Source organism: Pavona decussata, unplaced genomic scaffold (genome assembly GCF_977016875.1).
Source record: "Pavona decussata unplaced genomic scaffold, jaPavDecu1.1 SCAFFOLD_164, whole genome shotgun sequence".
NCBI classification, from domain to species: Eukaryota; Metazoa; Cnidaria; class Anthozoa; order Scleractinia; family Agariciidae; genus Pavona; species Pavona decussata.
The window spans coordinates 577,873-601,782 of record NW_028145575.1 but is presented as its reverse complement, the minus strand read 5'-3'; the positions used below and the strand labels follow the sequence as shown (position 1 = coordinate 601,782).

The 23,910-nt window shown below is 37.5% G+C and overlaps 1 protein-coding gene across 3 annotated transcripts; it reads right to left on the bottom strand.

Annotated features, from left to right (window-relative positions):
- Positions 1 to 1,568: 1,568 nt before the first annotated feature.
- Positions 1,569 to 23,595, bottom strand: LOC146464367 (tyrosine-protein kinase CSK-like). 3 transcript variants are annotated; one of them, XR_014868489.1, is made up of 18 exons: positions 23,427 to 23,595; positions 22,796 to 22,850; positions 19,157 to 19,222; positions 18,197 to 18,247; positions 17,119 to 17,228; positions 15,957 to 16,076; positions 15,104 to 15,206; positions 14,135 to 14,240; positions 13,034 to 13,099; positions 12,180 to 12,282; positions 10,095 to 10,182; positions 8,779 to 8,852; positions 8,559 to 8,609; positions 7,675 to 7,723; positions 6,903 to 6,998; positions 5,184 to 5,270; positions 3,599 to 4,745; positions 1,569 to 3,297 (listed from the first exon to the last, which is right to left on the bottom strand). XR_014868489.1 is itself a non-coding variant. In XM_085129808.1 (17 exons), the coding sequence occupies exons 2-17, from the start codon at positions 22,817 to 22,819 to the stop codon at positions 4,560 to 4,562; spliced, it is 1,380 nt and encodes a 459-aa protein (XP_084985934.1). In that variant the 5' UTR covers positions 22,820 to 22,850; positions 23,427 to 23,595; the 3' UTR covers positions 3,248 to 4,559. The 3 variants fall into 3 exon arrangements, 1 of the variants encoding a protein (XP_084985934.1); XR_014868490.1 differs by having other exon boundaries at positions 22,796 to 22,846; XM_085129808.1 differs by having other exon boundaries at positions 3,248 to 4,745.
- Between the last annotated feature and the right edge of the window lie 315 nt (positions 23,596 to 23,910).

The following is a 23,910-nucleotide window of genomic DNA, read 5'->3' as shown; positions in this document are numbered from 1 at the left end:
TACAACGTCTACGGTAAAATTCGGCAAGGAACCGGGGAAACTTCAACGTGGCCGCTCGCTTGCCTTTGAGCAGACTTTGTTTACATCTTTGGCGTAGCGTTACAAATTTGCATAAATATTATCGAGATCATCGAATCTCAAAAGGCGATGTCACGTTTTCTTCATTTCAAATCGTAACCGTGTCTTCCTCTCAAAGATGACTACCTGTCCACTTAACCCAGTAATAAACAGTGAAGGAAGCGATATTAAAGGATTGCACCTTTTTCGGCCGCTGTTTCACAGCTGAGAATGGAAACACGCGCGATCGCTACCAGTACGCTGCACATAATTATGCTTGATTGTACTTTAATCTTTCGAATCAAAACTTCGAAAACAGCATTTCCTTGATTAAAAAACGAGCAAAGGCCCCCCCATGCCCTCAGAATTCCATAATCGTGAACCCCCCCTCCCCTTCGGAATTCCATAATCGTGAACCCCCCCTCCCCTTCGGAAATCCTAAAAGCCGTCCGTGGTATGGTATGGATATTTTCTGGAATCGCCCAATCCACACCACTTACCACGACTAACAGAAAGGCGGGGGAGGGAGCAAAAGCACCCCACAAGCAGATTCATTGCTCAAAGCAACTGCACATCACACAGCTGGAATGCAAAACACGTAAGCCCTGCAAAAATTCATATGAGGCCCCTAAATGCACATGACCACCCCAACAGTCTTAGCCTAAATTACATTCAGCCACAGAAAAATTTAAAGGAAAGTATGAACTCAAGATAAATTGGAGTTTTTCAGAGGGGTAGGAGTGGGGGGAAACCTCATTTCCAGTGCTTTTCTACAAGAGAAACCGCTGGGAATGAGGTTGGTGCAGTAATGGATATTTTCTGGAAGGGTTGGTGCAACTGGGCCACACAATATTCTGTTTGTCCATGGGCCACAAGTTGCCCACAGCTGATTGACAAAGCATGAAGCAACTGGGAATATTTCTTATCCCTGCTTCTCCCAGTGAGATGCTATTCCATCACAAAACTATCTCCCACATTCCGTCAAGTTTGATTGATGATTGGCTGGTATCTAATTAATACACCAGGGCAGCAAGAGTAATGTAAACCTGGGCTGAGAGGAACAATATGGAGTATAGTTTGGAAATCTGACCTGGTTTAACCACAACCTTTCGTAGTGGAAACCAGCCCTGGGTTGCTTTATGTAGATACCAGTGGGGAGATCCAGAACTTGTAAAGTGGGGTCCTATTGAGAACAAGAGGGTAGGGCCACATTGAAAATGGGTCAAAATAAAAAATAATGATAATCTGCTCTCCAAGGGCTTACATTTTTCCCTGTACCTTTGTCATGAGGTACAACTTTCACAGACCATGTTGAAAAACAGGCATGAAAATATATTAAATAATAAAATTTTTGGTTGGCTGGCTAACACACCCCCAATTAACTCCCAAGGAGTACCTCCACTTGTCAATCAGTTATCTAGAGGCCAGTTGGCAGAGAGCCTACTGCACCCCCACATCCAAAGATACCCACATGTTGTGGCTGCACAAACACAGTTAAACCTCTCCGAGTAAGGAGAATTTATCCTTCTTACATGGTTTATTTGCCATACACTTCCCTAACTTAATGTGAAAATAGAACCGGTAAAAGCACTACTAACAGTAGTTGCTACTACATTGGCACAATAGAAGTACAAATCATGCAAACAATGTAGGATTAAGAAGGCTTCACACAATTTACAAGCCCCTTTGCTGCAAAGAATTCCAAGGGTCCAATGAGGAACATTTTCATTTTGCAAACAGTTGACTGGCAAATGGTATAACTGGTGTATTTGCAGAGAAATGCAAAGCATCTGAAGAGATGTTTCATTCACTGGCAGTCAAAGGGCAAAGTAAGCCATAACTAAAGGTCCTTTTCATTCTAGCAAAATTATACGACTGAAGGCCTGCCTTACCACAAGAGGGATACAAACTGCATTTCTGGCCAACAGATCAGCAGACAGATTGATGGTAAAAGGTCCAAACTTGCCCAGTTTTGGCATGCACCGTTGATTTTGCATGCAAAGTCCTAATTGGTTTAATTTCTTTTTGTCGGAAGGCTAAATTCTCAAGAAGTTTGCCATAGAAATGGACACAGCTTTAAGCAAAAGCTGTTCAGAGTGGGAAAATCCTACAAAATTAAACCATCATCCAAAAATCAAAACAGAACAACTTTTAGCATACAAAATTGGCAGTGCATCCAAAACTGGGCAAGTTTGAAGTATGTTTTATTTCTTTACCAAAAAAGTGATATTTTATATGCCCTGTTTGCAAGAAGGCCTTCAGTGATGGATTTTAACCTTATTTTATAGAAAAGAATTGCAAGTAGAAAACAGCATTTGCATTCAGGGCAAATTAAATATTATGACTAAATTGGAATCTATGCGGGACCAATTCAAAAATTTTAACTAAATTATCCTATCAAAAATTACTTCTTTTACAATATGCCTTACAAAAAAATATAACAGTAGCTAAGTTCTGGATGATAAAAAAATACATTGTCAAGCAATCGGTGATTACTTGTTTAAAGGTGACATAGACTTGCAATACATTGGCAGTATAGACTACCCATGGTGGACAAGATATAATCATAAATTCCAAGAGCCTTATGTCCAGTCATAATATTATTATCAATGAAAACAAGTGTCAGTGATTGTCACTGATTGCCAGCAATCAAGTCCAGGAAGTATTGTTAACCACAACTGACCACGCAATCACAGAGCTAGGGTGTTAGGAGACATTTCTCACATGCTGTTTTCATCTGGTGCTTTATGCCTGAATGATTAAAATGTTTAATTCAGTTTGGAGGGCAATTGAAAAGATCTAGAAAAACTGTGTTCTTAGAAAACCTAATCAGAAATGCCGTGGCTTAAAATAAGCCCTTTCACATTTTAAACCAGTAACATTGGTAGCATGGCAATGGCAATCACAAAGTGTTCCTCTTAAGAAACAAAACAGGTGTCAAAAGTTGAAAGGGCAAGTCAAGCCTTTAAGTCAAAACTTTAAATCCTACGATGTAAAAATTAATAGTTGCTGAGTTAACACTTTGGGCTCTTGATATTACATGTACAAAGCTGAATGTTCTGACCGTCTTAGAAAATCCTTCTGAATAAACTACAAGCTACAAATACTCTTACTAAGGCCTTCAAGAAAAATAAGCCAGACAACTAGCACAGACTGTAACAACTGTAAAACTAGTTGAACCCCATATTCATGCTTGTTTGTTTTCAGGTTACTCTACCAAAACGACTGGTCACCCCTGACCTGCCGGGTCCTTACAAAGTGCGAGGCAGCGAGGCGTGCGCGGTATGTGAGGCAGACGTGCGAGGCACTCAGGTTAGCCTAAAAAACACTCCGGTTAGCCTAAAGAGCACTCCAGTTAGCCTAAATAGCACGCAGGTTAGCTTAAATAGCTCCCCGGTTAGCTTAACGGCTAGCAGTTTATGTTGGGGTTGTTCATGCCTCGCATGTTTTGTTCATGCCTCGCACGTCTGCCTCTCATGCCTCGCACGCCTCACATGGTGCGTCGCACGCCTCGCTGCCTTGCATGTTGGCAAAACTCGACCTGCCTGACTCGTTCTAGCAAACTGGACTGAAATTTAAACGGACCAGAATTATCTGACTCAGGCCAGAATATGGTTTTGCCTCCATTACAAACTTCAGACCAGCCCTACACTTTAGTCAAGGCATGCTGTTCATGCCAATCTGTCTCTTGAAGTAGCTCCCAAGTACAGATCTAAGTTGCACCAGTATAATGGCTTATTAGCGTACCAATCTTATGTTCTTTCTTTATATGGTCCACGATTAAAGGTTACACTGGTTTTAGTTCTTAAAACTCTCATACCAATCTAAGCTGTGACTTAAAGAGCATTTAAATGTGGTCACCAACAATTGGTGGAACTTTGCCGGTTTCCATCAGGAACCAGGGTCTCAAATCACTTTGATTATGATCAATATGAGCACAGCACTAATTAATACTATTTTACAATAAATTATTAAAGGATTGCCCTCACAAACTAAAAAAACTGTAATAAATGCAAAATGATAAATAAAAAATTTAAAGCTAGATTATCTAAGTGATCTTTCTTAACTAGGACGTTTTAATAAAACTTGGCTACTATTTCAAGAAACATTCTAGCTTAATTAAACCCTAACTTACCAACATGTCACATTTCCTTACGTAACAACTGAAAATGAGCAAATGGAACCTCAGAGGAAACCTGGGGTAGGCCGCACCATTTAAATAAGCCACACCCAAACTCTACATCTAGTGCTTGTTAGTATGACAAAATAAAATGGGAACTTTGGGCAGAACAATGATTTACAATCTAGCTATAAGACCAAAGACTACAAAATGAGAGTTAATGTGATATGAGAATGAGAAACAATTAAGTCTTCCAGTGACTGGTGAAAGATAGATGTACAGTGTAGTTATATTAACTTTGTTGGTAAGAAAAGACTAACATATTGTTTAGGATAGTCAAATGCAATACACCCTGGCAATGATAACATGCTTACTATCTTGTTCAGTTACCAGCTAGAAATGATCTATAAATGTGATCTAGTGCTGCAAATATTTTCTCAAATGATGGTCGTTGGGTCGGGTTTATTTCCCAACAATCCCTCATCACATCGTAAACTTTCTGTGGGCAGCCATCAGGAATTTCCATGCGATAACCTCGCTCAATCTTGTCCATTACACTGTCTATGTGCTGAAAAAAATATTAATTTTGTAATGTAAAAATAATAACATTTACTAGCGTATTTAATTATTTTTCTAATTCATTAACAAACAGGTTGCTTTCATTGTATTTTGATTGTGTATCCTAAAAGATCAAAGTTTGTAAAGCTACTAACAATTAAATTCTGAAAAAAAAGTCCAGCTAAAATGATTTTTACTTAGACAGTAGTTTAGAGGTAAAAACTAATTAACAGCAATCAACCACATCTATCTCACAACTATCGGTCTGATACTATACCTTGGATTGAAACTTGACACTCTAATCACGCTAACATGTGTCTAATGCTTCAAAGCTTCTTCCTTTCTTGACTAATATTTTTTTTAAGAATATCAAATTCTGTAAAACAAACCTATCAGCCTGCAACAGTCCTCCCACACAGGACCAAACAGTCTATCGTATGTCACTTACCACTCGAGGATACGGTGTCCTACCAAATGAAAATAGCTCCCACAACAATACACCATAACTCCATACATCTGACTGGGTAGAAAATTGCTGAGGACGAAACAAAGAATAAAGTCTTTTTACTTAAACCTTACCTCACCTTTTTAACTTTCAGACAAACTAAGATCGGACAACGTGGCTTAACTTTGAATGCATGAATACAGCTATTTTAGGTAATAAGACTGCAAATACAAACTGTTAGTAATTAATTAATAACAAATTTTGGTAATTTATTACAGTTACTGTAATAACTTTACCCAACTCTGCTATGGTTGACTGTTATATAAATTTAATCACAGAGGCAGCTGTTTGCTATCATGGTGTTTTGTCTCACCCTTTGCACTGAAAAGGTTAAATTACAGCCAAACTACAAAAATAATTATTTAACAGTCACCCAAACTGTCTAGCTTTTGGTCTTGTCACATAAACTTGCGATCTGAAATCTGGCAACTTTTACTGAAACAGCTGTACATTTGGGCACGAGATCACTGTGTGTGACCATTCAGATGGAAGATACTGACCAAAGCGTTCATGTAGTTCTATATTTAATTAGCAGCTAGATTTATGTGAGTTGTCACTTCTGAATCCGTGGATGAAATTCTAATGTGGGACCATTTGCATGAAATTTAGATTTCTAATTTTCTTTTCTTTTTATCAAAAGTTTAAAAATTTGGCATTAATGGACAGAATCAAATTTGACATATTACAGTGCTTTCCTATGTCAAGGCTGCAAACAGAGAAGCCTGGATAAATCAGGTTTCACACTAAAATCCATTTGTAGTCTTCACACCCAGATCACGCCTCAAATCGCACACCTGTAACATGTTCAACCTTATATTGGAGGATTCAGGGTATAACTGAACTATAGACAGTGTTTTTTAGGTCATTTTTTGTTATTTTAGCTCAGATTTGCCAGAATTTTTGGATGTGGCCTTCAATTCCTTCTGGAAATGTTGGCTGGAGATTTTATTTACTATTTGCACTTCAATTTGTGACAAGAACAAAAATCAAATAGAAGAAAGATCCTCGCAGTTACTACGCAACTTACATGTAAGCAGTTGTGAAAAGAAAGCTTGAAAAAAAATTCAGGCTTAAACTTGATTCGAACCCATGACCTCTGTGATATCGGCGCGGTGCCCTACCAACTGAGCCATCAAGCCAACTGGGAACTGGTCATATTGTGAGTTCGCAATATACCCGTAAAGGATGAACAAATACATGTAAATACTATGAAACATATATTTTGAACTGCAGATGAAAGATCAAATAGAAGAAAGATCCTTGCAGTTACTATGAACTTATAAATAAGCAGTTGCATAGTAACTGCTTAATAAGAAGCTTTCTTTTTGCCACTGCTTAAGTTGCGTAGTAACTGCGAGGATATTTCTTCTATTTGATCTTTCATTTGCAGTTCAAAATATATGTTTTATATATTTACATTTAAGAACAGAAATCTTGCCCATACTCATTGGTTTTTTTCCAGCAAAAAAAGTGCAAAGTAGCAGATAAAACATTGCAACAACATTTGCTGCCAGAGGAATTGAAAGACATAATTATGCAAATTTAAATGCTGTGAATCTGAGCTAAAGTAACCAAAAACAATGATTTAGAAGGTGGAATACACCCCAAGCACTTCGATTTTAGTGCTGTAAACAGTGTGTACATTGAATGCGTTCACCCTACCCCATGTTTGATTGCTTCAGGAGCTGTCCACTTGATAGGAAACTTTCCTCCTTCTAAATTGAAGTTAGCTTCTCTTGCAAGACCAAAATCTGACACCTGCCATGAAAGAAAACATTCTCAACTTTCAGGATTTCTCAACACAAAGAACAAATAGAAAATCAATAGACAACAAAACCTAAGCTTGGCATGTGACGATGATTATTAGAAGATGAAAAACATGGATGTCATAATTATTAAATAAAAATTAATGTTTTATGTGATATGTTTTCGATCGATAAAATGACTGGTGACCACCAACAACTGATTTTCACACTTTCGTTAATTTTGAAGTATGGAAATAAGATTCAAGTATTAATTCCAGGAAAACATGATCTAAAACATTAAATGGATTGTGAGTTTGTTGCTCTAAAGTTATTAAACAGCAACAACAACAACTTTACAGTGGATTTGTACCCAAATTAAAGAATTCATTACAAAATTAGGATACATAAATTGGATGTCAAGAGCCTACAACCATCTCATGTTGATTTTTTGGCCATTTTTAGATTTGCATAGGTTTGCCCTTATCCATGGTATTTTCCACTAAAATGACAGTCACATGGAGTAAAAAATACAGGGCTATACATGTATCTTTTGGGAATCAACTGTAGCCTGCCAGATGTGGTGAAAGGTGGGGCAAATGTAAAATAAAATTCAACCCTGCCTGTTTGCTCATCAGAGAATTAGAGGTCACCCTTAGGTTCAAACTAAATATATTTTTTAATCAGTATACCTTTGCTGTTCCATCTTCATGTACAAGCACATTCCTTGCAGCTAAGTCCCTGAAATAAATTCACATGTAGTCAGTGAGTGAAACAGCTAACTGCCAGCTGTTTTTATAAAGGTTACACAACACAAGCAAGCTTTGAGTCAAAAGAAACACTTGGTATAAAATTTTGAGATGTCAAACTTTGACATCTTGATTGTTGATATTATTGATAGCTTTAAGGCCATTTAAGTGTAGGCATTTTCTCTTACTAGAGATTTACCTTATTGGGGGTTCCAAGTATTATAAGATCAGAGAGAATTGAAAAAATAGCATGACAATGAAGTAAAATGTGAGAATATAATTTTTTTTAATATGTATGTGTGGTGTTGATTAAAAATAAGTTGGTTTGACTCTTGCAACAATAACAGTAAGAGTCTGACCAACCTATTTGTTTTGTTGTTGTAGACGGCTTTAATGGATACTTTTTGGGGAGCGTGGATGTTACTAACCCAGGCTGTCTTTTCAATAAACTTAAGTGTGAGTCATAATTAAAAATGAAATTATTTCATTGTACATACTTATTTTGGCCCAGGTTTTTGAAAGCTGATTAATGCTAAGATTTCCATGATTAAAAGTTAACCAAGGTTTTCATCTGTAGCTTGTTAAAAGTGATATTAGGCTAATTTTAAGCAGATAAAAATATATACATGTCAAAGTCTGAGTCAAAACCGAGGGACAAAAACCTTTTGGAAAAATCTTTATTGATTAGTTACTAAAATTGAATCAAAGTTCACGTTAAGCCAGGATTAGCTTGAGCAAGCTTTGATCCTGATGTTTAATCCTGACATTAAGCCAGGATTGGCTTGAACAGGCTTTGAACAACTGGGCCAAGAGTTGTAATCCCATACCTGTGCACCAAATGCTTGGACTCTAAATACTGCATACCAGCAGACACATCCCTAAATTCAAATAGCAGTATGTTATATGAAGCATGTATGTTAAAAGAAGCATTGAAAACAAATGGCAATCTTCACAAATCCTAAACAAAATATTTAATTAAATTTCACTTGGAACAATGAACTAACCTTAGTTTATTAAAAAGTCTTACAGCTTAATCTTCATTCTTACCTGGCAAATCCTACAAGGTCCTTCTGCCCTATTACTGTTCTTCCTCTTGTTCTCAAATATTCTACTAGACTACCCTGATCACAAACAGAAAGCCAAAACATGTTCGACATGAGTTCAATCCAATTTTTCTGTATGAATAATACAAGGAAAAAGCTCTTAAGACTGAAAGGCTCTCTAATATAATTTTGAAGTAATTGAAATTCACGGACACCAAAAGCAACCGAGTGATGGAAGTTACTGTGTATGCTAATTAATCTGTAATGATCACAGTTTCAATAACTAAAGGCAAGTAGGCTGGTGGGGTTGTTCTATGGGAAATTAGTGATGGGAGGAATAAATTCACTCCTGACCAAGCCTTGGAGATGCAATGACAACCATGAGGTAAAAAGCATGATTGTTCTTCAGTGGAACACATTATGCAATACTCAGGGCTGTCAACTCTTCCGGATAATCCCGGAGTCTCCAGATTTTGAACTGTATCTCCCGGTCTCCAGATTTATGTCTGTAATCTCCAGATTTTGAGAAGTATCTCGTAATCTCCCGGATAATGGACGAAATTTGCTATTTCTCTTGTACTTGCGGAGAAGGAAATTTTCAATTTGTCGCGTTTTTTCTGTTACTGTTTAATTTTCTCTCCCCCCTCCCCACTGAAGCCATGAATTCGGCCTGGATGCGACGCTTATGTAAGGCACTTTGTTATTGCTGGCCGGGGAAGTCATATTCTCCATATTTCAAGAGGTGTGAGGTTGACAGCCCTGAATACTACATTAGGGGTGAAAATGCTGGCCACCTATAGAACTGCATGGATGGAGCCTAAATCAAATGCCATCATTTAATTACGTGAAAATATACTGTAGATGTGCACACTGTTCTTCAAGTATCATAAACTTCAAGGAAACTAAAGCTTAGTACAGTTCTGTGGTTGTACTGTAAAGCGCCAGAAAAAATCCATACCCACCCCATGAAAGTCCTAGGAGGAGGGAGGTCTAAAAGTAAAAATTTTAGAAGCAAAGTATGAAGCCAAATTGGAATTTCCTGGGAGATCAGGGATGCAAAACAAAAAACCTTCCGTGCGCGGAGTATGGATATTTTCAGGAACTGCACATTGTCAAATTTTAATAGAGCTACACTCGTCTGGTGACCTTCTGATCGCCAAGTTACTTTTTTCCACTTGTTATGGTGACAAAGAAATACCTTCAGGGCATTGTTAATGCAACCAAACTGAATACATGCTTGTTTATTATGCTTTTACAACTTTGATGCATTACAATTAGGAAATTCTATCGCGAGAAACTGACTTTTATTAAACAGGTTACCTTTCCACAAAATTCTGTTACAATGTAAATAGGATTTCCATCCAGTGATACACCAAGTAGTCTAACAAGGTTCTTGTGGCTTAAATTCCTGTCAATCAAAACACAGAGTAGGCCACTTTAGCAAATGTATGTGATACTGTAGATAGTAGGGGTGGGGAGGGAGAGGAGAGAGAACATGGGTGTCCTGAAGAGCATCTGGGAGTAAAGTGGAGGAGAGGGGGGGGGGGGGGGGGAAGGGAATGAGCTGGAGTAAAATGACATTGTGCAGTTCCAGAAAATATCCATCTCCCCCACAGAAGGTTGTTTGTCTTGCACCCCTCTTCCCCCCCAGGAAATTCAAGTTTTGCTTCATACTTTGCTTCTAAAAGTTTGGCTTGCAAGACCCCCCTCCCCCAAGAAATTTCCAATGACCTTTCTCATGGGGTGGGTATGGATTTTTTTCAGCAACTGCACATTGTTCAGGAGGTGGGTAGTCAGTCCTGCATAAAAAAAAAAAAAAAATCATAAAATTGCAGAATATTATTTAACAGAAACCAAACGCAGAGGTGATACAAAACCAGGGTTTGGAATCAAGGGCCCAGTTGCACAAAGCATCTTAAGATCGGTGGGAGTTTTCTGCAGTTGCTCTCTGTGTTCTGAAGGATTTTCTTCAGGGCTATCAATACTGGATCACTGAGAAACACACAGAGAGCATGGGAAAATCCTTGGAAAAGCAGGGAACGACTGGAGAAAACATACCCCCACTTGACTTAACCCTTTCCCGCCCAAGAGTGCCATATATGGCACAAGACGCAATTATGAGCTCAGTATTTGGTCAATTTGTGTGAAATTTGCACAACCAAAAGATCTTTGAAAGATCTATAAATTGAAGGCATAAAATCATGCCCCCCTCCTACACGAGACTTGATTTACTACCCCTCAAACGTTTGGATTTTTTTTTCCTTTGTACCTTAAAGGGGCAGTTTCATGGGAGATTGATGGGAGATATCATGATTTTTGGCCAAAATTCACTAAATTTAAACTTTGAACACTGTGTTGATTAATTTCTCAATCGCTTATTTAAAGAAATATTAATAGTGATTCTAAGACGAAAGATTAAACCAAACTATAGTACAACCGGCGATTTTTAGTGCGTTACACAGAGAAAATTGAAAACGTTAGACTGCTTTTAATGGAATTTTGCCATTATATCTTGGCTGCTATCAACCGAATAGCGTCTTTCCGATTTTCGATGTGTTACTTAAAATAATGTGATACTGTCCCTTTCAGGGTCCAGTTGATATCTTACAACAAGCAAATGCACTGAGAGCTGTACATTAAGCTATAGTTTAGGGGGATACCCAGTATGTACAACGAATAAGAAAATTTTTCAATGTTTTGGACTTTTCTCACTCTAATATGTGACCTCCTCCATCTCTGTTGGTGCGATTTATAGCACACCCCAGAAAATACCTTTTAAATGGTATATCACATGTGGTCTCCCAGTTCATAGTAAGCGATTCAGAAAAATTTGCCATTTCCCTCGGACGGGAAAGGGTTAAGATTCTTTGTGCAAAAGTGCCCAGGCTTGAACAGCCCCAAAAATGAAAAAGGTTGCTAGCCTGCGAAAGGAGTGGTTACATTTTGAACTGAGGGATAATTGGGGAGAGACACCTAAATTCACATGTACATTGTACTGAGATATGACTGTATGTAAGCTAACTATGCAACATTGCCACCTGCATGTACTTATCGGTAAGCCAAAAAACTTTACAAAATTTGTCCTGTGATGTACTGTAACTTGTATTTCCTAATGTATTCCTGTGCCCATACAAGCGTCAAAACACCACTAACACAAGCACCAGTTCAAATTTATTACAATTGGCTTGCATACATAAAAAATAACATTAATTTAAGTACAAAACCCTTCTGCATTCACAGGCTAGTTATTAGCCAATGGCGACTATACCTTGGTCCACTAAAGCCCATGCAGTTACTTTCTCAAAAGTTGAGCGACCGTAAACTAATCAACCATTGCAATTAACAGAGCCTGATTTTATTGATTAGTTTAACCAATGATCGTGATTTTCTAAGGTTCAAACATACGTCATAATAGAAGCTTCTGCTAGGAATGTTTGCGCAGCATGGCTGTCATCCAGTAGTGATTTAACAGCCACTTTCTGACCCTTGTACATGCCCTGGAGGACATCTGAGGATTAGACAAATAATATTAAATTTCATGAGGGAGGATTTTCTACATTCATAGGACCACACTGATACATTATCATATCAGATGTCAAAAAATCAAAATTGAAGTCAGTCAACAATTTATATTAAACAGTTTTTCTTGCTACGCTGTATTTGAAGCATCAATAGACCAATTTTGATATATTACAGTGTAACATTCTACCTTCGCTACAAGGCTAAGGGGAATAAAACAACAGAAATTACATTGACGTTCAGAGATGAATAATTAATTTTTTTGTTTTATTTCCCTAAGCCTTGTAGCCAAGCTAGAATTTCGATATATTCCAATTGGTATTACAGTTGACTCCCCATAACTTGAACCTTCAAGGGAAATTGGAAAAAATTCGAGTTATGGGGAGTTCGAGTTATCGAGGGTCAATTATATAGAAAATGACCTGAAGGGTAAGGAAAATTGGTTCAGGTTAGCGCAAGGTTTCGAGTTAGTGAGGGTTCAAGTTATTGGGAGTCGACGGTCATATTAATATTGAATTCAGTCTGTCACAGGATCCTCCCCACATGATGCTTTGGACCTGTCAAAGAGCTGACCAAAATTGACATTGCTCGATCTGTAGATTCCTGAAAGTTTGCTTATGTACGTTTTTCTTTTGTTATCTTAAGTGCACCCATTCATTTGACAAAAATACATAATTACAGTAAAATGATATTTTCCATAGTTATCGTGAATTTCTACTGATGGTGGTGTTAACTCTCACCTCCAAACTCTCCCTTGCCAATGGACTTCCCAAGCTGCAGTTCACTGCGTTTTATACTCCAACCCTCTGGAAGACAATTAACAATCTGTGGTTAACACCATAGCTAGACGGTATGGTTGCTTGTTTGGCATGACTTGACAAGAAGCATTTGATACCCTAGATATGGTAAGGTTCTAAACAAACAGCTGAACCACTAGTAATATCAACACTCACTTAATATGGACACCACAAGATTTGCTGGTCCTGTGGAAAGGCCACATAGATTTTCTCTAATTAACCCACTTATGCCCTGACCGGTTTGCTCAGTTGGGAGAACACCGGACTAGTGTGTGGGAGGTCGCAGGTTCAAACTCCAGTCAGACCAACATCCAGGCTGTTTAAATAACTGAGGAAAAAGTGATGCCTTTGTAATGACATCTGCAAGTGGTAAGACTCTCTTGTTTTCTCAGATAAACTATAGATCCCATCTTACAACACTTGGTCCTACTACTCTCTCAGATGTTAACTAGAACCCATGTGCACTGTTTGAAAAGAGTAGGAGATGTTGTCCCAGGTGTAGTGGTCTATCTCTACATGTACCTCTGATTTCATCTGTCTTTCACATTCATGAGTGAGTTGGGTGGGATCAAAATATGGACTGATGGCAGCTACCACTTGGTGCCTTTACATGCTGATGTCCAATCGCACCCCACACAAATGTAAACCACAATGAGACTATGTGATATGTGCCATAAAGATAAATACATTTTAAGTCACCATTTCCATTACAAAGATACACATAACGGCAACAGATTATTTGGTCCGGAATAAACAATTTTAATCTGACACAAATTTACAGTTGTAAACCCATTTCTAGTTTCTAGAGAGTTTCAGTCATCCCAATAGTCTCTGTTTTAACAGGGTTCTGTTGTACATGTAATAATCCTCATAACTTCAGGTTCAACAGACTTTACATTTACAGAAATGTAATAATCATTACTTCTCATTTGGGGGTCCCTACTTTCAAGAAGCTAAAACATGCTATGACATCACAGATCTTAAAGCACGGTATAAATCACAAAATCCCCAGTTGCTGGAATTTGTTCAAAGTATACTACAAACCTTTTTTAAAGGACTCTGGATCCACAGAAAAATCAAATTTGCCTCCTTTCTTTTCTAAAGGTTTTGCTAGTCTTGTACACAGCCCATCTGCATCTTTTTGATAATGCTTAACAGTCAAATGAAAAAAAGAACACAATTCAGTCACATTGAAAACTATGGACAATTTGCTGCCTTTTCTGCACAGGAAATGAAAAGAAAATGCTAACAAAATCTTTACTTAGTAGGAAAAAAATGAAGACTTCAATGTGAAAAGTATCCCACAGAATCGAGAAACATTAAAAATTCAAACCAACAGAGTTGGCAAAGGTTACTCATGTAGATGAGATTGAGAAGCATCCTAACAAAAAATATATTAATAAAACTCTCTTTGACCTTTTCATTGTACATGTATGTATTGGGTATGCACCTATGGTAATCTAATGAGCTTAAATTGCAGCTCTCAGTGCATTGGTTGTTATCAGATATTGTGCAGTTCCAGAAAATATCCATACTTCCACCATGGAAGGTTTTTTTGTTTTTGACCCCACCTCCCCTTAGGGAAATGCCAGTTTATCTTCATACCTTGCTTCTAAAGTTTTGACTTTTAACACCCCCCTCCCTCCAGGAATTTCTGATGATCTTCCATGCGGTGGATATGGATCTTTTCTGCAACTCCACATTAACTCAAGACCCATGAGTACAACAGAAAAAAGATTGTAATAGTTGGAAGGGTGGTAATTCCAAGTCTCAAGTAGGAGGGAGGCATGATCTCTTGCCTTCAATGTGTGGATCTGTCCCAGATTTTGGCTGTTCAAATCAAAATTATAATGAATAATTAAAGGTGTCCGGAAAAAGGCCCTAAGTGACTTTTGATGAAGGGTCAAATTCTCTCAAGGCACCCAATTATTTTCTAGGGCTTTTTCAACTGTGTCATTAAAGTGGGAGGTCACTTAAAACTGAGACAGGACTCTACTCTATGGCATCACTTACCTCTACAAGTTTTGTGAGATTTTCAAAGAAGGTATCATCATCGACAGTGAGTTTATTGTCATCGGTGTACCTAACTCTGTAGTGTTCCACCTTATCGTGACAGCTGGCATAAACAAAAACAAAGCATTATGATTCATCATTAGAATTATTAATAATTTCTTTGTAAATCACCTTAGTTTAGTTATTGGACTTGTCTATTCAATAACTCATAAATAAATGAAAAAGAAGTGAAATAATGTTAATTTAAATCTGTAAATCAGAAACAGTTTTCATCCTGGTTTACACAATAAACTTTTTCAAAAATTTAACTTAACTAACCTTTAATTTGGCTAACAAAAGTTATATTTCTATGATAATAAACAAACACAAAAATTTTAAAAGTGCATCTGTGTACAAACTAATGGACGGTACAGTTTGTAAATAGGATACAAAATGCCTAACCATTCTGCATATAAATTATTACACATTTGTGGATAAGCCTCACTTTTTAGAAAAAAATTAAGCTTAGCAAGTCAGAGTTAATTACTAGTCAGATCCTTTATCATGGAGGTGTAAAATTTTGATGTAGATCTATCTGGTAAGGCAAAACAATTGACACTGCGCTCCTGAAAACTAGTAATAAGACCAAGTTGGAAAATCGTGTCTTTTGAAATGGCAAAGACATACCCCATAGTTTCGTTAAGTCTGACAATTTTACAGATGTTTGTATGAAAACAGGCAAGCATTGCCCATCTGCATACAAACATCTGAAAAAATTCCTGAATTTGCAGAGCTGAGACTGCCTGTCTCTTCCCTAGTTTAATTTCTGATAAATAACTAGTAAGAAATTCCTGCCACTGATTCTCAAACTTACCAAACTGCAAGAGTGTAGTCTCCCTGGTAGTTGTGGCTTTCCCGGACCAGGAATAGCCCCTCCTCCTTAGGTTTCAGAAGCTCTTCAGACTGCTCTCTGGTGATCTTACCATGAAACCACCTGTACAAGTAATAGTAGTAGTAATAATAATAATAATAATAATAATAATAATAATAATAATAATAATAATAATAATAATAATAATAATAATAATGGCTTTATTGGTACATCCAATCAAAATGGGTTTTCACATATCAATTACATTAAAATCTAATATAAACAATTGAAATCTAAAAATCTATTTAAAAGTGATAAAACACTGTACCATATTATTTAAAAACTTAAAATATGCATAATTACACCTAATGAGTAAAGGCAATTAATTTTGTGAACACATCTAAGGTATCTGCAAAGAAATAACTAATTACAAATTAATTGACACGTATGTAAGGCCCAGTTCAGACACCGAACTTTTCATGAGCCGAACTCAATTCAAATTAAGGTCGGCCCAAATCACGAAAATCCCGCCTTTTGATTCAGACGCCGAATTTAATTAGCCGAACTTAATTTACTTGAAGCAAAACCAATTGAAATGTCAGCATTGTTTTTTTATTTTTTCAGTATTTGAAATACGTTAATAAAAATAATTTATGCATTAGGTTCGGCTCATGAAAAGTTTGACGTCTGAGCCAAAGCCGTTCCAAAGCCGAAATTCCCTGCTGAGCCGTTCCAAATTGACACAGCCGTTCTCAATTGATTCAGACGCCGAACTTTTCATGTACTTAATTCGAGGTCAGTAGGTTCGGTGTCTGAACCGGGCCTAACTACAGTAAGTGGTTGGGAGAACATAACTTGTAATGACTGTTCTTTTGATGGAGCAACAAGTGTTGATTATGTTACCAACTGATCTCAGGGTTTTCAACTGAAGAGTGGACCCAGGAATCCTGTGGCCACCAACATGATAAACAAATTTGTTAAAAATTTACAAGCCTCCTGGATGCCTTATTTTTAATTACTGGATGAAAGCGGCTTGTCTTGAGGTTTAAATTTCTTCTTGGTTTGAATATTGTGACGTTTTCAAAGTTAATTAAAACTGGTTTTAATTAAAGATTTTCAGGAGAAAAACAATTTTCCATGATGCAATGTAATGTGTGTGACTCACGGCATTGCATGAAGTTTCACAGCTCCTTTTTGATCCCACTCTTTGACATAGTTATAAGGAATCATTCCTCTCTTTCCCTTCGCATTTTTTGCCCTGTACCAGTGAGGATCCTAGAAAGACAACAAGAATTACAGGTACACATACTAACTGTATGCAAGTTTAAAGGACCCTAGTCAGTCTCCGCCATTTTCGATGCCATTGAAATTATTGATATTGCATGGTGAAGCGAAATCTTGTTGCTTCACTGTAAGTTGTGTTCCTGAAAGTACGTTTCATTATTAGTAGTTTCACAGTGATTTCGTTCATTTCGACATTCTCCGAATTCAATACAATAGCCAAACTCTAGCATATAAACAAAAACAAAGGTGTGGCTGACTAGGGCCCTTTAAGTTCAAATCAACCTAACAAAGCAAGTACGGCACTCACAGTAAGTGGGCACCTCTGTTTAATTCATAGTCAATACTGCTGGTAATCAGTCGGATTGAGCAAAGTGCAGGGATTATGCCACCACTGATCAGTTGGAAGTCAGGCTTCCCCATCCAAAACAGTTTACAAGTTTACGATAAACTTCATTTTATTTCTTCTAAACATGAGGATTTTTTCCCATTTCCCATAAATCGCAAACTTCTAAAAGTCATGTGACTCTGATTCTGTCTTCATGCTTGATGTATGAGGTTCAAGTTTCAACATAAAGGTCACTCTCTAGAGATAAGTAAATTAGGGTAAAGTTTTTTGCTAGTTTTAAAACTATAAAGCCACTTTTTAACATCAAATTTACTTTCCTTAAAGAATTACTGTATCTCAATCGATGAATGAGAGGTTTGCTTGATTCAGTTGCGAGATTACAAGAATTACCAGCCACATTTAGTGCATGCATTGATACTATCCTCTGTGCAGCCGCCATCTTGTTTTCCTGTGAGTATCCCATGATGCATCAAGGTGAAAAGTACCCCTCAATCTTAAGCCCAGATTATGTTCATACAGCAAACTCCAAACTGTAAACTGTTGGCCAATGCTTGCGGCTTAAGAGGAAACCCTATTCACGGTTAATAATAAATTAAACTTAATTGGCACTTACCCTAGTAACACTCTCAATATATAACACCTCATCCTTCTTGAAGGGAAGATCCTGTATGAAAGATATTAAGCATCATGACTGTAATCTTCATCCACTGTACACAAGCAGACAATTTAAAACAAATAGGATAATAGAACATTTTGACTAAAAACCGATAAATATCAAAAAACCAACAACAAAAAAGTCAAATAAACTGACCTTTAGTTAATATGTATATTATATTACCTTAACAACTCGAGATAATGAAACAATTCTTGAAACTGCCTGGCTATCATGAATCAGACAACAGATGTTCTAGAATGGGTTGTTTTTTATTTCCACATATCTCATAATTAACTAAAACAGCTTACTGTTGTCTTTTCACCCTCCAAAACGATTTTCAGGTTCTATTTATTTTTAATTACTCAATTTTGGTTTAGGACTGGTATGATTAATAATTGGTACCAGAACTTCATGTCATCTAATTCAGCCTGTAAATGTAAATCATACTGCCTCATGAACAAATAATTTGTTCATGAGGCAGTATGATTTACATACTCCTGCAGAGTGATTTACATACTCCTGCACAGTGAAGTGCAGGAGTCCAATTATTGGACTCCTGCACTTCACTGATAACAGACTCAATTGCAAGTTCCACTCAGCCCTGTATTTACTATTACTTATCCCATATTCTCTCTGTCCCTGACAGGACAGGCTCCAAAGTTCTACATTTCAATTGGTTGTATAAAAAACATTTAATTCCATAATGATGCTATGTAAAAGTGAGCATTTTTCCAACAAACATTCAGCCTAATTTAACCTTAGCTGGTAAACTTAATTTATTTCTGTTCATGCACAAAAACACTCATGTAAGTTGTGTATTCTGCAAAGTGTGAGATCCTTAATTTTCACTGCAATGGCTTTGCTAAATTTACATTTAGTATATGAAGCATTTATTTATGACTCTGGACTAAAACCAACCTCAGGTGTCCGGCCTCTAAACTCATACTTTCCAACAACTTCGGTCCCAGCAGGCCAAGGTGTTATCTGCATAAACAGAGAAGTATAAAACAAACATGTTATTATGGCCAGTAATTATAATTGCAGTGATGATAGTTGGATACATAAGACTTAAGAAACCACGACAAGAATGGCAGCCTTTCTGTTCCAGCATTTCCAAAGCTTAGAGACAGCACTGGAACTTGATCTCCGGTGTTTTACTTAGTATCTAACTAAGCATTGCCTGCAAAAATCTTTCCAGCCAATTTTGAAATTAAGAAATTTCTTATTAAGCATTAAATTAATTAAGAAATTTGTTATTTAATAAATAATAATTGCTTCCTTTCAATCATGTTAAAACAAGACAACAGAGTAATCAGTATTCTATTAAAAGATGAAATCCTCAAGCATGGAGATTGCCCATTCAAATGTCAGACTTAACATGCGCTGCACCTAATTTACTTTGATGTGACAAGTTGATTCAGATGGCACACAGTGTACTTAATTGTGTGCCCTTGGAGTGATGGCTGATCAACATGGAAAACTTGTTGCCAAACCAAATTTATTTAACCGTTTGTACGTGCCCAAGTCCCATGCTTTACTAGTCAAGCAAACAGGCCTAAGCCAATCTTGACCCTTGTTATAAAATAATTATCAAAAAGTACATTATAGTAGTTGCACATTAGGTGTGGTGCGTGATAGGTATGGCACATAAATCAAAGTCGCTGTGATGTTGTATTATGTAGCAACCTCTGATACCTTGAGATTTTACCGCAACTCACTCATGTCTCCCAAACAAAATTGATTCAGACACCATACTGCTGTCAAACCATTGCCTACCATTTGACTTTTAAAATCAAGCAGCTATATAGATCCCTTGGAAATGTTTTGTCTCCCATCATATGACTGACTTTTTGAGGCACTTCCACTCTTCAGCGCCCAAATAATGTGCTGAGTTCATGATTGTATATCACACCTTTTCAATGTGCACATTAAATTTGAACTTGCAGAGACAGAACAAATTCATCTTCACGATTCTGTTATCATGTATTGTGACTTCGTTGCTCACATTCTGCCACTTTTCGTAAAACAATTGGTGACAAGTCTAGTATAAGGACTCTAAGTAAAACTTCATGAAAATCAATCGATCATGTTTCAAAGATTTCTTTCAAATTGTTTCCAGGCAAGTTTTCAGCAGCTATTTATGATACTCAAATTTCTGTTCATTGTATCAAATATTAGGGCCAAAATTTACCAAAAAATGTGTGCTTGTGTTGTCTTAGTTTTTCATCACACTCTTACTCTTATACGCATACGCGTATTGACTTATACGCATACGCGATCATTAGTATGTATGAGCTAGCCTATTGTTTCTTCTATTGTGAAAAGATCATTGTTGATTTCAATGGGCATTTCAAAAAAGCTAAAAACTGGTGGTCAAGCTGCATGTCCATCGATCGGCTTGTGTTTATATCGACTGTTTGTTGTTGACCGCTGTCAAGCATCATATCGAGTGCATGAGTATCAAGTATTGCCCAAATCTCCTCATTAAATAAAAAATGTTGCCAAAATGATAAGCCTCATGTTAAGAGGGAACCACTTGATATTTTTATTGTCTTTTCTAAAGCACTCGGTTTCTTGAGCTGCAATTCAGCATACGCTCGCGGCGGCATAATTTTATAAATGTTCACTTGCCAAAAAATAACGCATAATGTTCACAAAATGTGATCGGCGCATCAAAGAAACTTTGAAAAATAATCCTGGCTTTGAATAGAGAGCATTTCACCGTTTGAATCAGCGAATTCTGCCAAAAAGAACTGGAGGTGTCGTTTTTTTCAGTTCTTGCCGTGATGCTTCAAAGACAATAACATTTCACAATGGACTCAGGCCGGCGGGTGCTGAAAAACCAAAACTTTTCTTTGCAGAAAAATCACATAAATGTTATCGACGCATCACAGAAACTTTAAAGGAAAATCTTGCCTATGAATGGAGAGCATTTTACCATTTGAATCAGCGAATTCTGTCACAGAGAACCGGAGATATCATTTTTTCAGTTCTTGCCGTGACGCTTCAAAGACAATAACATTTCACAATGGACTCACGCCGGCGCGTGCTGAAAAACCAAAACTTTTCTTTGCAGAAAAATCAAATAAATGTTATCGACGCATCACAGAAAATTTGAAAGAAAATCTTGTCTATGAATGGAGAGCATTTTACCGTTTGAATCAGCGAATTCTGCCAAAGAGTACCGGAGATATCATTTTTTCAGTTCTTGCCGTGACGCCACAAATACCATAAACACTTCACAATGGACTCACGCCAGCGCGTGTTAAAAAAAAAACTTTTTACATGCAGAAAAATCCAATTAGCTTAAATGTGATTGCAAAACATTTTACAAAGCACTGGCTGGTCTGTACTTATTGTTGGTCATGGCTTTTGTTTGTGTGGCTTAGTAGCCTGATGCTCTCCCCTCGCGGGCGACTACAAGCTGGACCACTTTGTCAAGGTGGCCGATGTTAATATCGCTGGCACTTCCGGAAAAGAATGTTGACATCATCGTTCGGAATCGACAATTATAGTTATCAGTCATTTTCGTTCCCAAAGACCTGGGAATTAACCAGGAATTAAAAAATATATATATTAAGGCGCTTTGTTTATGTTGGAGGTATTTTGGAAAGAGCAATAGTCGCAAAGCAAAGAAAGATTATTGTTTTGATAATATATATGCAAATTTATCCTGCCGCGCCGACCACCGCTATTACGATATGTAACCATAAACGAAAGGTGTTACGTATACTTATGATCATGCTTGTTTAGCGCTGTTTCCACAAATAGTGTAAATGAGTGAGCTAAAAGTTTTTTTTTCCTACCGAATACGTTTCAGTAATCAGCTGGTTGTCGAATCATCGCTTGTAAAGCGAGCCAAGTTTTGAAATCGACAACCACCGTTCTTGTTCAGTGGCGACAAAGCGAACGGGAAGTTTGTTGTTGACGCTCTTTCGGTAAACTATCTTCCTTTTCTCGAAGAATTAGATTGACAAAAAAGAGCATGTCGGTAATAAGGTTTTTTATCGTTGGGTTTGCGAAGCGAGCAAGCTTCGAAATCGGACACCTTGTTTCAGTCATGTTTATGTCATTCGCCGATTTTGTCGAAGCGCTGTTCTAAACAAGTTCTATTATAGTCCTGTCGTCATTCATATTATTCAAATTTCGTGCTGCGGGTTGTCGCTTTTACTTTACCGTTTCTTTTGTTGTGCAAGACAATGCCACATAAAGCAAAGGTATGGCAATGAATAACAAAGGCAGGGCATACGCATATGACGCTATACGCATACGCGTATGACGCGATACGCATACGCGTATTAATTGCGTATGGTACGCGTATGCGATGTTCACTTATTTCTGAGCTGCACTGTAGCAGCACAACATTCATTTCAACCATTCTATTGGCATGGAAAGAACTTTGCTGTTAGTAATTATTTGTGCTGCATATTTCCCTCGTGGAAATGTTTGCAATACTTGACAGGTTTCCAGTGTGACTTCACAAGGAATATAAAAAGGGATACAGTGTAATTCACCACAGGAAGGATAATAATTGATAATGATCTTACAAGTACGAACCTGTTCACGGTTATTTCCAGACATGGTGAGGCATTTGGCCCTCGGTGGTGCCTACCTGGTGGAAATAACATAACAATATTATGATTATTAAAAGCTGGGGTCAACAAGTGTTAAATACTAAATCGACTCGACTAAAAGGGTTGGCTCGCAATAATTACATTCGAATTCGAAGGTTGGCCGGGATAGGTTTATACCGTAGCCTAGGTTCAGACATGGGAAATCACAGTGTACTCATAAAACGTATCACAGCGTTTAACGAGCTGAAATTGTTAACAATCAAAAGGGCAATTCAGCTTCTATCAATGTTGAAGGTTTCGATCCACGATCTTTGTCATCGTCGTTTTGGTTGTCAGAGGAAAGATCGTGCATCTCAATAAGCTTACATTTGAGATTTATCGCCACGCGGAAGTAGATAGCCAACTCATTATACGGTGAAACTGTAGTTCAGTCACCTTTTTTTAACCTCATACCAATCTACAGGAATTGCTTTTCGCTGAAATCGGTTAAACCTTCTTGATATAAGCGACCGGGCATAAAATGAGCAAGACGTCGGTCACCGTCGTGTGACGAGAATTAGGGTTTAGTCGGGGTGTCACTTGGGCCGGTCTACTTTGATCGCAATAATACTCACCCGAGCGGCCTATTTGCTGCCAGGAACAACAGTAGTCAACTGTTTGAAGCTTTGAATGATCTGTCTAGGATAAGACAACGCTTACTTTTCGCCCACTAAACCTCAAAACAACGACTTCCGTAGTACAGCAGAAAACTCACCCCTTCAGCAGTTCCCACAGGAAATGGCTCGATCCTTAGAGGGGGGTCAATAAATACCAGATATCGAGCTGGACACAAAAGTAAACATACATAACGTGGAAATATTTACTCATGTCCAGGTTTACTCGGTTCACGAGCGAAAGCCTCAGCGAGCGAAATAAAAACGCGAACTGGATCTCCATCAATCATCAATAACATCAATGAGAAATCGATGTTTCATCAATAAACAATGAGCTGAGTAGTCATTGATTCATTTCCGATGATGAATGAACGATCCGTGATGAATCGAGGACAAAATATTTTGATTACTCGTTGGGAAATCAGGTTCCAATAAAAGGGACCGC

What these genes read in the sequence shown, in the direction of transcription:
- LOC146464367 (XM_085129808.1), bottom strand. Translation starts at nt 22,819, where the DNA reads ATGTCTGGAAATAACCGTGAACAG. An exon ending in CTGGAAATAACCGTGAACAG is followed by an intron (nt 19,223 to 22,795) that starts GTTCGTACTTGT and finishes CTGTTTATGCAG; the next exon opens with ATAACACCTTGGCCTGCTGG. An exon ending in ATGAAGATGGAACAGCAAAG is followed by an intron (nt 6,999 to 7,674) that starts GTATACTGATTA and finishes CTTTCATGGCAG; the next exon opens with GTGTCAGATTTTGGTCTTGC.